Raw genomic sequence first — 15519 nt, 5'->3', positions numbered from 1 at the left:
GAATAGGTGGATTGATAAACCTGAATGAGAGCACTCAATATTCAGATAAGTCAGATTCCCACTAATTATAAATTCAATATAATCACAATCAAAACACCAATGGGATTTTGAGGATAAAAGGAGAGGGGTGGCATGCTTCATAGACTGACATTATCACATGAAAGACAAATGCACAAAAATAGCAAAGGAAAAAACTAAAGTAGAATAAAAATATGGGAACTCAGCCTACCAGACAGCAAAAAAAGAATAAAGTAACTTTAATTAAAACACTGTCATACTAATGCAGGAACTGAAAAATAATATCAGAACAGAGTTCACAAATGGACCTCTGTGCATGTGGGAACCTAATATCTGATAAACGTATACTTTCACAGCAGTAAAGAAAGAATGGACTATGAAATAATGTTACAGCAACTAACTATCCATTTGAAGGGAAATGAAACTTGTTAGATCCCTAATTCACACCATTCTCTGCTTAAATCCATATAAAATATAGGTTTTATATATTAATTTAGAGGGAATATATAAGAAATATATAAGAAATACTATATAATATATAAGAAATACTGTATAATACTAGAATAAAACACAGATTATTTCAATAACCTTGAAGTGGTGACAGCCTTTCTAAGAAGGCATGAAACTCAAAAGACTTAAAGGGAAGGATAAACAAATTTGACTACGTGGAAATTAACATTTTACACTTGGCAAAAGACTATAAACAAAGTTAAGAGACAAATTACAGGCTGGAAGAAAACATTTACACAGCAGAGGAAAGATTGATCACACTTATTAGAATCAAAGATTTCCAACAAATTAACAAGCAAAGGGCAAACATCTTAAAAGAAAAAGACAATGCAGAAAAGAAAATACAAATGTCTGGCAAATAAGGGGAAAGATGACTTCATTCACGATTAAGGAAATGCAGCTTTTAAAACAGGTTTTCCTCCTAAATAGACCAAAAAAAAACCCCCAAAAGTCTGAGAATGCCAAGTGTTGGTGAAGGTGTAGAAAAATAATCAGTCTCCTACCCTCTTGGGAGAAATGTAAATTGACACCACCATTTCAGAGAGCAATTTGGCAGTTTCTCTCAGAATACTGAATGCCCATACCCTTTGCCCCAGAAATCCCTTACGGAAATCTACCTCGCAGAAATACTTGCACGCCACGCAATCATGTTCATGGCAGCAATGTCTGTAATTGATGAAAAATTGGAGCTACTTAAATGTTCATGATTATGGGACCAGCTAAAGAAAATATGACACATCCCTGCCTTGGAATTTCATGCAGTCACCAATAAAGATTGGGTCAATTCAGATGGCTGATACAGAATATAGTTAATAAAGTAAAAATATAGTGAGTTGACAAAGCATGACCACACTTTCATTTTTTAATTTGCATGTAGTGTGACCATGAATAACACACACACACATACACACCGCTAGGGAGTTTGTGGGACTTATGCTTTTTGTCATATGCTTCTATTTTTTATGGACTTGTTTTTACTGAGCATGTATTACTTTTAGACTTTTATAATTTTTTAAACCAAAAACATAACTGAGTAATAATTGAAAATTTAAAGTCTATAAAGACAAACGCATTATGTTTCATTTCTTAGGCCTGAGTCTACTTTCAGCCAGAGCAACTCCAGGTTGCAAGTGCAGTTCTATGAAGATTGTACCTTTATTAGGTTGGTCTCAGGTATTGCATGCAGGCGTGCACACATGCCACCCACACCTACACACCTCTACACACACACAAAATTCTCCCGCTCTGCATATGCATGTGCATCACACATTTTTACAGTTTCTTGAGCAGCTCACAGAACATTTTTGAATGTATTTGTTGGTGCAAGGGAATAAATAGCCAGAGCCGAGAAGGCAGAAAGGGACGCTTTGAGATTGAAAACCCCGTGCTACCTCCACCATCCCAGGCAGGTGAAATATCCCGTGACATCCTTGTGCCCCTCTGGCTTCTGGCTTTTCCCATTTGTCCTCAAGATGAGTGAGCCCAAGAAAATGTGGCCATCAGGATGGATGCTCATTGACTCACGGCTGTGTGCGGCTTATGGGTCCTCGTCCCTGAAGAGTGTGAGGTTGTGCTTTTGGATGTGTCCCAGCAGCACCTGTCCTCGCCGCTCCAGGGTCTGGAGGACCTGCTTCAGCCCCTGGGCTCCACCTTGGCTTTCCCAGAACACTGGATCCATCTGCAGCGACTTCAGCAGCATGTTCTGTAGACACCCTGATGCGAGAACCTTCACGGCAGACTCAGGAAACCTGGAGCAAAGGCCCCAGAGCCCCGTAACAGAAAGAAAAAGCAACAGTAATCTCAGAGAATTTCAATAACAGGTGATGCCAGATGGCCAGAGCTTGCATAGCTGAGGAACTCTGGCAAAGTCACCTGGCAAACTCCCCAGACCTGCACCTGCTATCTCATTAACAGAGGACCCTTTGCCTGGCTTTGCTGTGAAGGCAGGGGACAGACCTTTCAGATGGGTCCCATCCTACAGAGAAGCCAGGTAAATAAAGTCTGCTATCCCAGGCTCCACTTGGCAAATGCAGGGCCAGAAAGAATCCTGGGAAGGCAGAGCTGCCTGCCAAGAGTGAGCTGGGAGGGGTAGACTCTCCAGCCTAGCTCTCTCACCCAGAACAAGGGAAGGACTAGCCTTCCCACACCCCAGCAATACAGCTAGTATTCTGCAGGCACATGAGGCCCTCTGGATATTGGGGTAGGCCCTGCCAACTGTATCCCCTCTCAGCTTTCCCAGGGCTCCCCACCACCGCCTAAAGTTCTGATCCAACAACTTCTGTCTGATGGACTGTGGGCTTCTCAGGGCCACAGTTGAAGGTCCCAAGGTTTGCAGCAAGGCCATCAGGTCTCAGTCCCATGAACTTCCACCCAACCCTTTTGACCCTCACCCATCTATGCCCTCCAGCAGCCGAAAGTTCAGCTTGTCCTCAGGGTGCTGAAGGTTGCCAGCGTTATCGATGTAGACCAGGTGAGATGGATCGCTGCTCCGGACCTCAGGGAAGAGGGTGGACAGAGACAGAGGTGGGTAAGGGTGCAGCTACGGCTGGCACCTATGGACTTGGTCAAGATTAAGGGGCTGAGAGCCCTGAGCTGTCAGTCCCACAGTCCATCCTAACAAACAGTCCTCACCGCTGAGTGCTTACTCTATGCTGGCACTGTCCTAAGTGCTTCCAGACATCCTGTCAATTAATTCTCCCAGGAACCTTAGGAAGCAGGCACTAGTGTTAGCCCTATTTTACAGAAATGGTGGCACCTTCTTTAAGTTAAGCAATTTGCACAAAATCACACAGCTAGTAAGTAGCTGGGCTGTTTCAAACCCGGACCCATAGGGCTAAGCCATAGCACCATCTGCTAAATCGCAAGGCCAAAGGACTGATCCTGTTTTGATGGCTGAAGGGGTGAGGAGCAAGGGTGGGAATCAGCAGTTGCCAAGGTAGCCTGCTCCTCGGGGCCACCGGCTGTGAGAGGCATCGCACATGTGCTGCTCACATGTGTACACACACTCAGTCACCCCTTTGTGCCACCTGTGCCTGTGCACCTGGGCATCCCCCTGAGCATCACTGAGATCACAGACATGTCCTTTATCCTCAAAAAGCACTGACCATAATCTGTTTCTACAGAAGAGTTTAGCAGCTCCTAAACCTTTTCAAAACCAAAATCAGCACCAGAAAATTCTTTAGTACCTTAAAGAATATGGTGTGGTTGTGGATGGGAGGCCATCTCTTCTGGTCCCCACTCCCATGCACGCACTCCTTTCCCACATAGCCTCCAAAAGTCCATGGGCATTTCCCACAATCCTCTCCAGTGGCCTAGGCTTAAGCTATGAACTTCTGTTTCCAGGACTCCAGCTTCCCTTCTCTCTGCCTCTTCTCCTTTCTCACCCCACTCCACATGTCAGGATCACCTTTTGCTCAAAGCCGGGTGACTCTTCCCTCTGGAAACTGCTGTCCTAAAAGATCTGTGAAATGCCTGCTCACCAGGGGTAAACAATGGCTATTAAAACTTTGTCTCTCCCATGGATATTTACCTTTGACCAGGGAAAAGGAGAGATGGCTCTGGGGGTAGGGGAGGAGAATTCCCAGCACCACCACTAAGCAATCCTGGCCTTCGGGTAATGCGGCCTCCCTGAAGCCCATCCCTGGACACCATGCTGACAGCTACCCTCCAAGAGCAAAGGGAGGCTGTGAGGACACTATGCCTCACTGCAGGAGAAGATAGAGAAGCCCTTCCCCGGGGGAAGCACCTTGCTTCTTATGCAGAAGAAGTGGCTATTCTGCCCTCTCCAATGGCCTTGGCACATTGCTTCCCACCCTGGACTCTAGTTTTGACAGGAGCAGCACCAGCCTGTGAGCCACTGCAGTCTTGGGTTCATGCCCTAATGCCGCTACCGTATGGCCTTGGAGATTCCTTTCCCTCCAGACCGCAATTCCTCATTTACTGGCACAATGAGGATGTTGACTAGACACACCATTCTCAAACTCTACTTCCAGGAGCCCTAGTTGTTCCCTGGAGTCTCTTAGGGGCAGTGGAGACAGTGAAAACAAGGCTCCAGCCCCCACCCCACACCCCTCCTCAGGCACATTCTTAAAGCTCCATTTTGTCAGCTTTATATATTGCAGACTCCTGGAAATATTCAAACAACTGGTTCTGCTGCTGAAAAGAACAAGACTGGGAAACCCCAGCATCAACTGATCTCTGAAACTTGTTAACAGCATCTTCTGAAGGACACAGAAAGACCTGGGTCTGGGGTGACAAGGGATGGTGTGGAGGAGACGTACCAGGATGTGGACCAGCCGCAGCTCGGCTGGGTTCCGGCATTTCTCTCGGAGCCTCTCTTCCACACAGGGGTCTGAGGGCTCAGGCTCGAAGCCACAGCAGTAGCGATCCAAGCGGTCGTGGACCTGTGGAGACACCCAGCCTTTGGTGGGGTGCGGCAGGGGGCCTGCCTCCACCAGGCACAGCATGGAGGCCACCTGACCTGCTGTTTCCTACATGACCCTGGGGCCACAGCAGGGGTGACCCTCAGTGGTTCTCTGTGCTGGTCATTACTAAATGGGGCTTCCGCTTTCCTCCTCTGGCCAGATCACTCTGCACACCAGGAGCTGTTTGCTCATGCCTCAGGCCAGTGTGGATTTTCACCCAGTGCCCACAGCTTAACCTACACTGTTGCTCTTCAGCTCTAGCCTGGCACCTCTGGGGCTCTGAATGCTGACCGTCTGCCTGTCTACCTAGGGAGATTCCATATCACTCTATTTTTTCTTTAAGCAGCAAATGCTACATCAGGGATTCCTCCTTTCTTTAGAGGTGTAAGTCCTTCAATGATCATCTCAACAGCTCCAACTGGACAGCTCTTTCACCCTGCAGCAGGCCTGAATCAAGCCAGGGAAAGAGGAGGACATCCTCAATGTGGTGTGCAGTCAGTTCTGAGGAGCTTTGCCACCCTTCCCCTGAACAGACACATACAGATGACACCCACAGCATTTTAGAGTGGATCAGAGGATTCCTAGAATCACACTTCCCACTCACTTGCTTCCGGGATGCTTTCTTCAGAAGCAAAGGTGCAGCCTGCAAGTCAGCAATAGGAAGAATCGTGGGTCTGCCCCAGCCCTGACCTACATGAGGATAGTATCTGCTGTAAGTATCTAGGACAAAGAGGTTGCGGATGGAGAGGCATACAAGCAAGAAGTGGTAGAGTCCTCTGAGGATGGTTAGGGGAGGGCTTGCTGTGGGGAGAAAGACAGGAAAGGGAGAATAGTCGAAGTGAGGAGTTGGTTTGGAGAAGGTTTGGGAGATGCTAGGAAGTGGATGAAAGATGAAGCGAGGGCGGCTGAGCAGTAGGGAATCACCATCACACACAGGATGGGCAAGCCGGGGAAAACTCATTCTATTTTCCTTTTATGAAGGAAACTTGGTTTGATGCAATACCTCAATGAGTGCCTAGGGTAGAAGGTGAAATCCCTGGAGGTCTGGGTGAGGGAGGACTTGCTTTGCATGGGACAAGAAGAAAAGTTAGTTTCTTGCTGTGGAAGGAGGAGGACAGAGGAATAGAGAAGGTGAAGGGAAGCAGGGAGCAGCAGGAGGCTGGGGCTGACATGTGCCCTCCCACAAGTTCCCTGTCCTTCAGTGAAGCTGCCGCCCTTGTGAAATGTTTGGTGGATGCTGAGCTTTGAGTTCAGGTTTGGTGTGGGCCAAGTCAAGGTAGTGCTCACGGCACATGAAACAGAAAGAGTCCATCTACTCCTTGGGATTTGTCCAAATCCTAGGAAGGGCTCCAGACCCCACAGGTTATGGGACTAGGGGTTTTAGTCATTTTCTTAAATCTCCCAGGTGGTGGTGAAAGTCAGTGGGGAGGCCTTGAGGATCTCTGGGATCTACCAGTCAGGACAATGAATCACATAGGTATCTAACTCTCAGGCTGCAAAATGTACTAAGTTCCTAAAAGAGCCTGGCGTGGGGAAGACCTAGATTGGACACTCTGATCCCATCTTTGCAGAAGGGCTAGTCTGAATTAGAAAGCCTGGGAACAACACTGGAGAGGAAGACATCAGCCTGGGAACCTGGAAACTCAATATGAAGAGAGCAGAGCAGACCTCATTGCAAGAAAATTGTCATTATCTGACGTGTCTGGTGATTCCCTGGTAAACTCCACTAAAAGGCATGGTTTTTTGGTTGCCCGGTACTAAAAGCCTTCTCCTGGAAGGGTAGAGGACATTTGTTGAGAACATTTACTGGCAAATGTTTCAACAGCATGGCTGTCTGAGACAATGGATAACAGTTGGGACAAACAATAGATTAACCAAAAAGCTTTAAAAGGAAAAGATAAGAAATGAAATGTCCAAGGGGCTGTGAAAAGCTCCAATATGTTCCTGGAAATCTAGAAAGCTACATGCACATGTGTAGGACTGTGCACATGTTCAGGAAAAAACTGAAAATACCCTAAGCTCTCACCTCTGGTTGACCTTGAGACTATACAAGCACGAATGAAGGCAAAAGCAGATTTGTCAATTGCATACATACGTGTTGCAGATGCCTCAACACACACACAGAGTTCTTTGGCAAAGACTAGGAGACTTACTGGCTCCGGAAATTCATGAAAATCTCCTGCTCAATCATCAGCTGATCACTGAACTAACTGAGCAGAAATTTCAGTGGCCATATACAATAAAGAATACAGATGAATATAGAATTTGTTCATAAAAATAAAACAAGCAAATAAAATCACTACAAACAAAAACAACTACAACAAACAGCAATGACAAAAATCCTGGGGAAAAGAAGAATCTGATTTTCAGAGTGGCCACTTTATATTATTTAAATACTCAGTTTTCAACAAAAAAATATGAGACAGTCAAAGAAACAAACAAAGTATGGCCAATATGCATGAAAAAAGTCAATCAATCAAAATTTTTCCTGAGGAAGCCCAGATGTTAGATAAAAAAATTTAAATTAGCTATTTTACATATGTTCAAAGAACTAAAGGAAACCAGGCCTAGAGAAGTAAAGTATGAGAATGATACCTCACCATAAAGACTACATGAATAATGAGATAGAAATTATAAAGAGAAACCAAATATAAATTACGGAGTTGAAAAGTACAACAACTTTTAAAAATTCACTGAGAGGATCGAACAGCAGTTATGAGCAGGCAGAAGAACGAATCAGAAAACCTGAAGATAGGTCCACTGAGATTATCAAGTATGAGGAATAAGAAGAAAAAAATGAAGAAAAATAAACAGTGCCTCAGAGACCCATGTAACACCATCAAGTGTACCAACATATATATAAGAGGAGTTTTAAAAGGAAGGGAGGAGGATGTGAAAATAATATTAGAAGAATTAATGTCCAAAACCTCCCCAAATTTGGTGAAAAGCATTGATCTACACGTCCAAGAGGTCCAGTGAACTCCATTAATATAAACTGAAAGAGACCTACACCTAGAATAAAACTGTCAAAAGCCAGAAAGAGAATCTTAAAAGCAGCAAGACAGAGTAATTTGATATCAAATTTATCAAAAACCATGGAGGCCAAAAGGCAGAGGAATAACATTCAAAGTGTTGAAATTAAATTAAAAAAAGAGAGAGCCTGTCAACCAAGAATTTTATATACAGCAAAACTATCCTTCAAAAATTAAGGAGAAATGAAGACATTAACAGAACAACAAAAACAGAGTTTATTGTCAGCAGGCTTCTTCTACAAGAAATACTAAAAGGAGGACTTCAGGTTGAATGAAAGGACACTAAGTAGTAACTTGAATTAATATCAAGAACTAAAAAGCTCTGTTCAAGGTAACTACATAGATAAACATAAAATACAGTATAAATGTATTTTTTTTTTGGTCTGGACTTCTTTTTTTCCCCTCTGATTTAAAAAAAAACTGCTTAAAGCAATAATTATAATCTATACTGATGGGCAGAAAATGTATAAAGATGTAATTTGTGACAAGAATAGCATAAAAGTGGGGGGGGGGACAGATTTATATAGAAAGAAAGTCTTTTTACACTATTGAAATTAAATTGCTGGTAATCTGACCTAGATTGTTATAAATCAAGATGTTAACGGTAATCCCAGTGCAACTACCAAGAAAATAACTACAGTTCTAGTCACCAACTAATCTCACAAAACCAGATGTTAAGAAATGAGACAGCATTCAATAGTCCCAAGTACTGTCCCCAAACATTATTTTCTCTGTTTTATACAGTTAAACATGGAGAAAGCACATCTCAGGTCTAGATAGGCTGAGGCAGTAGACCAAATGGATTAAATATATCCACTGATTCTAGTAGAAAAACAAGTTTAGCCCAGAGGCCAATGCACAAAGCCCAGAAGACTGGTCCAGCTTGGCAAAGAACCACAGCCCTGTTCATGCAATAAGCCAATTAGCAAGACTTCCTGAGGAGGACCCTCTTTACTGCTTTGGCCTCCTGAACTTTGGGTAACCAATATTCAATTTTTCTTCTTTCCTCTAATACCCTATTATAAAAAATTTCAAACATACAGCAAATTTGAAATAATTTTATGGTGAATATCCACATACCCATTACTAAAATTCTACCATCAATATTTTATTATACTTACTTTATGACATATCTATTGATACATCTCTATATCTATCCATTAAGTCATCTTATCTCTTATTTTTTATGCATTTCAAAGTAAGTTGCAGACATTAGAAATTTCCCTCTAAACACATTGGCATGCACACCACTCATTAGAGTTCCTGGTTTTCCTGTAAGAGAATCAATCTTCCCTGCTAGATACAGTCTGATGGCATCAACAATCCAAGTACCCTGCACACCCAGCCATGAAGTGAGGATGGGGTCCAAGCTCCCCTAACCATATACCCTCCATCCTTCCCCTGACTCTTCAGGCTTCCCAGGCCTTTTTCTTCCATTCCTCGAAGCCCTTAATGTCTTACCAAATGTAGATTCTTTTCTTGCTTATGTTAACCAGAGTTAGTCTCTGTTGCTTGGAATCAAACTCCCTCCAAGTGATGCGCCCCCTGAATTTTCCTTCATCCAAGTTAAACACACTTGGGTTCTGAAACTATGGTAGATGCTTTTGATGCTCTCCATCCATGAACCTAGGGCTCACCTACAGAAGGTCCCAACCATACAGTCCCCATATGTAGAGGTACTCTTGCCTATAACAGGCTTGACCCACCCACGCAGCAGGCAAATGTGCTGGAAAATCAATGCCCCCAGGAGCAAGCTTCAAACAATGACTTATGGCAGTTAGTGTACAAGTATCATAGCCCCTCACCTCCCAGGGGAATGATACCCCACAGCAGTGTTCTACACAGTCTGTCAAGGGCCCTCATCTGGGTTCAGCCTCACTTGCCCATGGTGGCAGCCTGCTCTTTACTGTACCCTTCATTAGCTTTTCTTCCTTCCCTGCTTCACTTCCCCATTTGCTCACCAGGTTTCCTAGGACCACCTCCCAGATAAATTGCTCTATTCAAATTCTAGTCTCAGAGTCCCTTTTTGGGGAACTCAAACCTAGATAGAAACCCCTCACGGTCTCTATTGCTGTCACATGTCCAGGCTTTTGTTGATCAATATTCTTATCATACTTTAGTACCTAGCACTGGACACAACAGCTGAGAATCAAGTTACGGAGTAGCACAGAAACATCGCCTCCCTGATTCCAGATGCTAAGAATGAATTAGTATCTTCACCAATCTTATTATATTGTTGACACCTATTGTGCATGTCTAAAACTAGCAAGTCTCTGTCTCATATGTGTCCATTCAGCCAGGGCTTCATTAACCTGCCTTTATACCACTGACTCACAGGCCCTCAGTAGACTTTGCATTTAACACGATTCCATTTCCTCCTTTAATCTTTCATTGCAACCCATTGAATCTTTTTTGGATGGTTTTGCTGTCACATTCATTTGCTTTTCCTTCCCCTGCCAATTTTAGGTTATGTGCCACCCAGACCAGTAAGCTACTATACCAATGGGAGTGTTTTCAGCCACAAGTAACAGAAAAACCTGACTCAAAATGGCTTAAACCATAAGGAAGATTGAGATTATCTACAGAAGGAAGTCTTGAGGAAGGGCAGGTTGGGTGGATTTAGCAGCTCCATATTATCATGATAAGGACTTGGGTTGCTTTCTGCCCTCCACGTTACCACCCACAATGTTAACAGCATCCCAGTGTTGTCTTAGGATGCCTGCAGGTAGTTGCTGTGGGAATATGTTTCCTTGTCCCTGTCCAGCAGGAAAGAGAGAAGAAGAGTATGAGAGAAGGGGAGAGAGAGAAGGAACCTCTCCCCTCAACAACCATGGAATAGAAGGTCTTCCCTTCAGCCAAATTAAGAGGCCAATAGCAATCAGTGGACCAACAGCAATCAGTGGAAGACGTTAATGCACTGATCCTTGAACCCATTGCCTCTGAATCCAGGAATAGGTGGAAGGTGAATCAAATCAGGGCTCTGTGAGGAACGACTACAGAGAGACTGGCTGGGTCCCCTACAGCCCAGATGTCCTCATTCAGGCTACTAATAAAAATGTTGGCTAGGACAGGGTTAGAGAGTTCATTTTAAATCACTAAAGCTAGTATCATACCACCTGTATTAGTCCATTCTCATGCTGATGCAAGAGATGGGCTCCCACAGTCTTGGGCAGCTCTGGCCCTGTAGCTTTGCAGGGAAAAGACCCCCTCCCGACTGCTCTCACCAGCTAGCATTGAGTGTCTGCAGCTTTTCCAGGTGCACAGTGCAAGTTGTCAGTGTGTCTACCATTCTGGGGTCTGGAGGACGATGGCCCTCTTCTCACAGCTCCATGAGGCAGCCCCACTGGGAACTCTGTGTGGGGGCTCTGACTCCACATTTCCCTTCCACATTGCCCTAGCAAAGGTTCTCCATGAGGGTTCCACCCCTTCAGCAGACTTCTGCCTGGACATCCAGGTGTTTCCATACATCCTCTGAAATACAGGTGAAGGTTTCCAAAGCTCAATTCTTGTCTTCTGTGCAGCCACAGGTGCAACACCACGTGGAGGCCAAGAAGGTTTGGGGCTTGTACCCTCTGAAGCAATGGCTTGAGCTGTACTTTGGCCCCTTTTTTGGTGCAGCTGGGATGGAGGGCACCAAGTCCTAAGACTGCACAAAGCAGCAAGATCCTGGGCCCGGCCCACACAACCATTTCCTCCTCCCAGGCCTTTGGACCTGTGATGAGACGGTTGCCATGAAGACCTCTGACATGCCCTGGAAACATTTTCTCCATTGTCTTGGCATTGACATTTGGCTCCTCATTACTTAAGCAAATTTCTGCAGCCAGCTTGAATTTCCCTCCAGAAAATGGGTTTTTCATTTCTACCACATCATCAGGATACAAATTTTCCAAACTTTTATGCTCTGATTCCATCTTAATTGTAAGTTCCAATTCCAAACCATCTCTGTGAATGCATAAAACTGAATGTTTCTAAGAGTATCTAGGTCACATCTTGAATGCTTTGCTGCTTAGAAATTTCTTCTGCCAGATACCTTAAATCATCTCTCTCAAGTTCAAAGTTCCACAGATCTCTAGGGCAGGGGCAAAATGCCCAATTTCTTTGCTAAAGCATAGCAATAATCACCTTTATTCCAGTTCCCAACAAGTTCTCATCTCCATCTGAGTCCACTTCAGCCTGGACTTCACTGTCCATATCACTATCAACATTTTGTTCAAAGCAATTCAACAAGTTTCTAGGAAGTTCCAAACTTTCCCACATCTCCCTGTCTTCTTCTGAGCCCACCAAACTCTGCCTGTTCCAACATCTGCCTGTTTCCCAGTTCCAAAGTCACTTCCACATTTTTAGGTACCTTTATAGCAGCACCCCACTCTTTGTGGTACCAATTTACTGTATTAGTCCATTTTCATACTGCTATAAACAGCTGCCCAAGACTGAGTAATTCATAAGGAAAGAGATTTAATTGACTCACTGTTCTGCATGGCTGAGGAGGCTTCAGGAAATCTACAATTATGGCAGAAGATGAAGGGAAAGCAAGGAACCTTCTTCACAAGGTGGCAGGAAGGAGAATGAATGCAGGAGGAACTACCAGGCACTTATAAAACCATCAGATCTCATGAGAACTCACTATCACGAGAATAGCATTGAGGAAACCAACCCCCATGATTCAATTACCTCCATCTGGTCTCTTCCTTGACACGTAGGGATTATGGGGATTACAATTCAAGATGAGATTTTGGGTGGGGACACAGTCAAACCATATCACCACCCATATATGAGCCTACTCCATGCTTTCATATGCACCCCATCCTTAGCAAGAGCCACCAGAGGCTACCAACACAGTGGTTTAGTGCAGAGATCAGAAAACTTCTCTATAAAGGACCAGAGAGTAAATATTTTAGGCTTTGGAGGCCATACAGTCTCTGTCATAACTACTTAAGTCTGCTACTGTAGTGCATATCTTATATATTATAGATAATACATAAACAAATAGGCATGGCTGTATTCCAATATGTTGGTAGAAGAGCTGAGGCAGGACTGGCTTGTCTGTCATAATATAAAAGAGTCTTGGAAGATGTCCAGGGTCCAGGGTCTAAAACCCCTCATGGCCTTTGGAACACCAAGCTCTGTGCCAAAGGGTGGAAGGCTGCCCTGCCACACCACAAATCTAAGCTCAGGGCATAAAACCCCTCATGGCTTGGATAGAATCCAGGGCCCAGGGCATAAAACCCCTGTAGCCTCTGGAATGTGCACAGATTTGTTGGTTGCTCTCCCAGGCTAGTAAACATGCTCTCCATTATCTCAAGCAGCAGAGCATATTCTATATGTGTCAAAGAAAATGCTAAACCATCACAGCTACACTTGATGCACCGCTACCTTTCTACGCCCACATCCTCACACCCTCACCTGTTTACCCCCACATCCTCAATGTCCTCACCACCTGCTTCTTTGTTTGATCACCAATAAATAATGTGGGCTCCCAGAGCTTGGGGCCTTCACAGCCTCCATACTAGTGTTGGCCCCCTGGACCCACCTTATGCACTCTTAACTTGTCTTTTCTCGTTCCTTTGACTCCGCCGGACTTTGTAGCTCCCACGGCCTCGTGTTGGGTGTGATCATCCCAACACCAATAAAACCTTATGTGCACTGAAATTGAATTTCATGTAAATTTAGATGTCCCACAATATTATATTTTCAATTTTTTCAACCACTTAAAAGTGCTAAAATCATTCTAAACCATTCTACAAAAAGGCAAGGAGTGAATTTGGCTGCATTGTGGGCCACGGTTTAGTTTGTGACCCCCAGTTTGAAGTCCAGATGAATTTGGGGATGAATCCTGCCTCCACTATGTCCTGGCTATGCGCATTGAGGAAATTACTAATCTTGCTGTGCCTCAGTTTTCTCATCAACAAAATGGGGAGGTGATACTCCCATGGGGCCATGTTGAGGACCACACAGGATGTAAAGCAGGAGGTGATTGTTATGGAGAGTTCCCAGAAGTCTCTGGCCCTGGAGGGGACAGGCCAGTGGTTCCCTCCTAAAAAGCGCTGTCCTCACCCCCCACTCACCCAGCACTACAGGCCTGAGAACCAGAGTCTGACATAAAGTAAGTTATGATGGTCTAGCATCTCTTCCATGCACAAGCCTAGTGTTTGGAGGGTGACATATCTGTGAGACAGAAACTCACCAGCTGAATTCTCTTGGGCCAGGAGAGCAAATGTCAGAGCAGCTCTAGCAAGCCCAAAATGCAATAACTGCTCTGCATTTTGCTTCACACCTGCTGCATGGCCAGCCAAACCCCCTTGCTCCCACCAAACCCTCCCTGCTCCCGTCTCAAGGCCATTCTGTGCAGATTTAAACTTGCAGCAGCATTTATTTCCAGAGGAAGCTACAAGAAATACTGGCCCATATGATGCGTGCAGTGCTGGCTTCCCAGAATCTACACCCATTTGAATGTTTCACAGTGAGGGTTTGGCTGGCACACTTGCCAGTGTGATTATTCTGCCACACTGTCTGGTTGGTTTTTTCTACAGAAGAGAAATTAGGTTTAAACAGTAGCAGACTAGCAGCCAAACAAGACCAAGCTTAACTTTCATTCCCATATTCCTTCAAGATTTGATTTTTTCCCCTTTTTGAAAAAATGAAGAGATACCAAGAAAAAATGATAATCCTTTAGAGTTTGGGTTTTCTGGCAGTGTTACATAATCGTGTGGACTGAAGTTTTTGTTTAATTTTAGTTAAGCCATTGTAATGCCCTTACTCTGTGCCAGGTATTATCCTTAGTGCTTTACATATCACAAGTCATTTGACCCCTGCTAGCAGCCAAGAGATAGATACTGTTATTGTTCCCATTTCAAAGATGAGGCTGAATAATGAGTCACAGAGGCTGAGTAATGTGATCCAGTCCCCAGAACATGTTTATCATAACCAGAGACTTAGTTGAAGGTTTTTGGATGCAAGAACAAATTGAAGTGCATGACTGGCTGCCAGCATGAAGGACATAGTAGGGTCACTGCCTCTGTGACTTCCCAAACAGGACATCTGGATGGGAAAAGATACTGCAGTCTGCCAAGAAGGGATAGCAGGTCCAGCTGTGGGGGTGGGAAGGTCCAGAGTGAAGGCTCTTGGGCCAAGACTCCTCAAGCAGTGCCTGATCTGGGTCTGGTAGAGTCCAGAAGAGCCACTTGCTGTCTCTGGTGGCCCATGTCCCTAGCACAGAGACACTTCCCCAACTGGGAGCAGTCACAGGCCTGGGACCTTCACGGTGGAAAGGGTGGCTGCTGACTAGGCAGGCTCACTGCCTGGGGGTCAGAGAGTTGCAGCATAGTTGGAGGCAGGAGGAGAGCCAACTCCCCTTCCCATACCCCAACACCTCTCTCCAAGGAGGGTGGCAGGCTGCTCCCATACTGGCTGGCTGGCTGTTGAAGAATTTGGTGAGGCTTTGGGGAGGTCAGAGTGTGAAAGAGGAGGGAGTTACTCGGCACTGACTCTCACTCTCCTCTAAGGACTCACCTTGCTGTGCTCCTTGCCTTTCCACA

General features: G+C 44.8%; 1 protein-coding gene across 6 annotated transcripts in view; it reads right to left on the bottom strand.

Annotated features, from left to right (window-relative positions):
• GASK1A (golgi associated kinase 1A) overlaps positions 1 to 15519 on the bottom strand; it is an 89320-nt gene that overhangs the window by 10443 nt on the left and 63358 nt on the right. For 4 of the 6 annotated variants that reach the window (XM_063703729.1, XM_055381403.1, XM_055381405.1 and 1 more), the window contains exons 3-5: positions 4809 to 4931; positions 2919 to 3022; positions 2053 to 2276 (exon numbers count right to left, since the gene is read on the bottom strand). In XM_063703729.1, coding sequence (XP_063559799.1) covers positions 2066 to 2276; positions 2919 to 3022; positions 4809 to 4931 — 438 coding nt within the window. In that variant the 3' untranslated portion in view covers positions 2053 to 2065. Of the gene's footprint in view, positions 1 to 1372; positions 2277 to 2918; positions 3023 to 4808; positions 4932 to 15519 lie in introns of those variants that run through there. The other 2 variants (XM_004033944.5, XM_055381401.2) reach the window with 1 other exon arrangement.

The sequence above is a fragment of the Gorilla gorilla genome, chromosome 2, assembly GCF_029281585.2.
Source record: "Gorilla gorilla gorilla isolate KB3781 chromosome 2, NHGRI_mGorGor1-v2.1_pri, whole genome shotgun sequence".
NCBI lineage: Eukaryota > Metazoa > Chordata > Mammalia > Primates > Hominidae > Gorilla > Gorilla gorilla.
The sequence above is the reverse complement of the archived record's forward strand: the minus strand, read 5'-3'. Positions and strand labels throughout refer to the sequence as shown.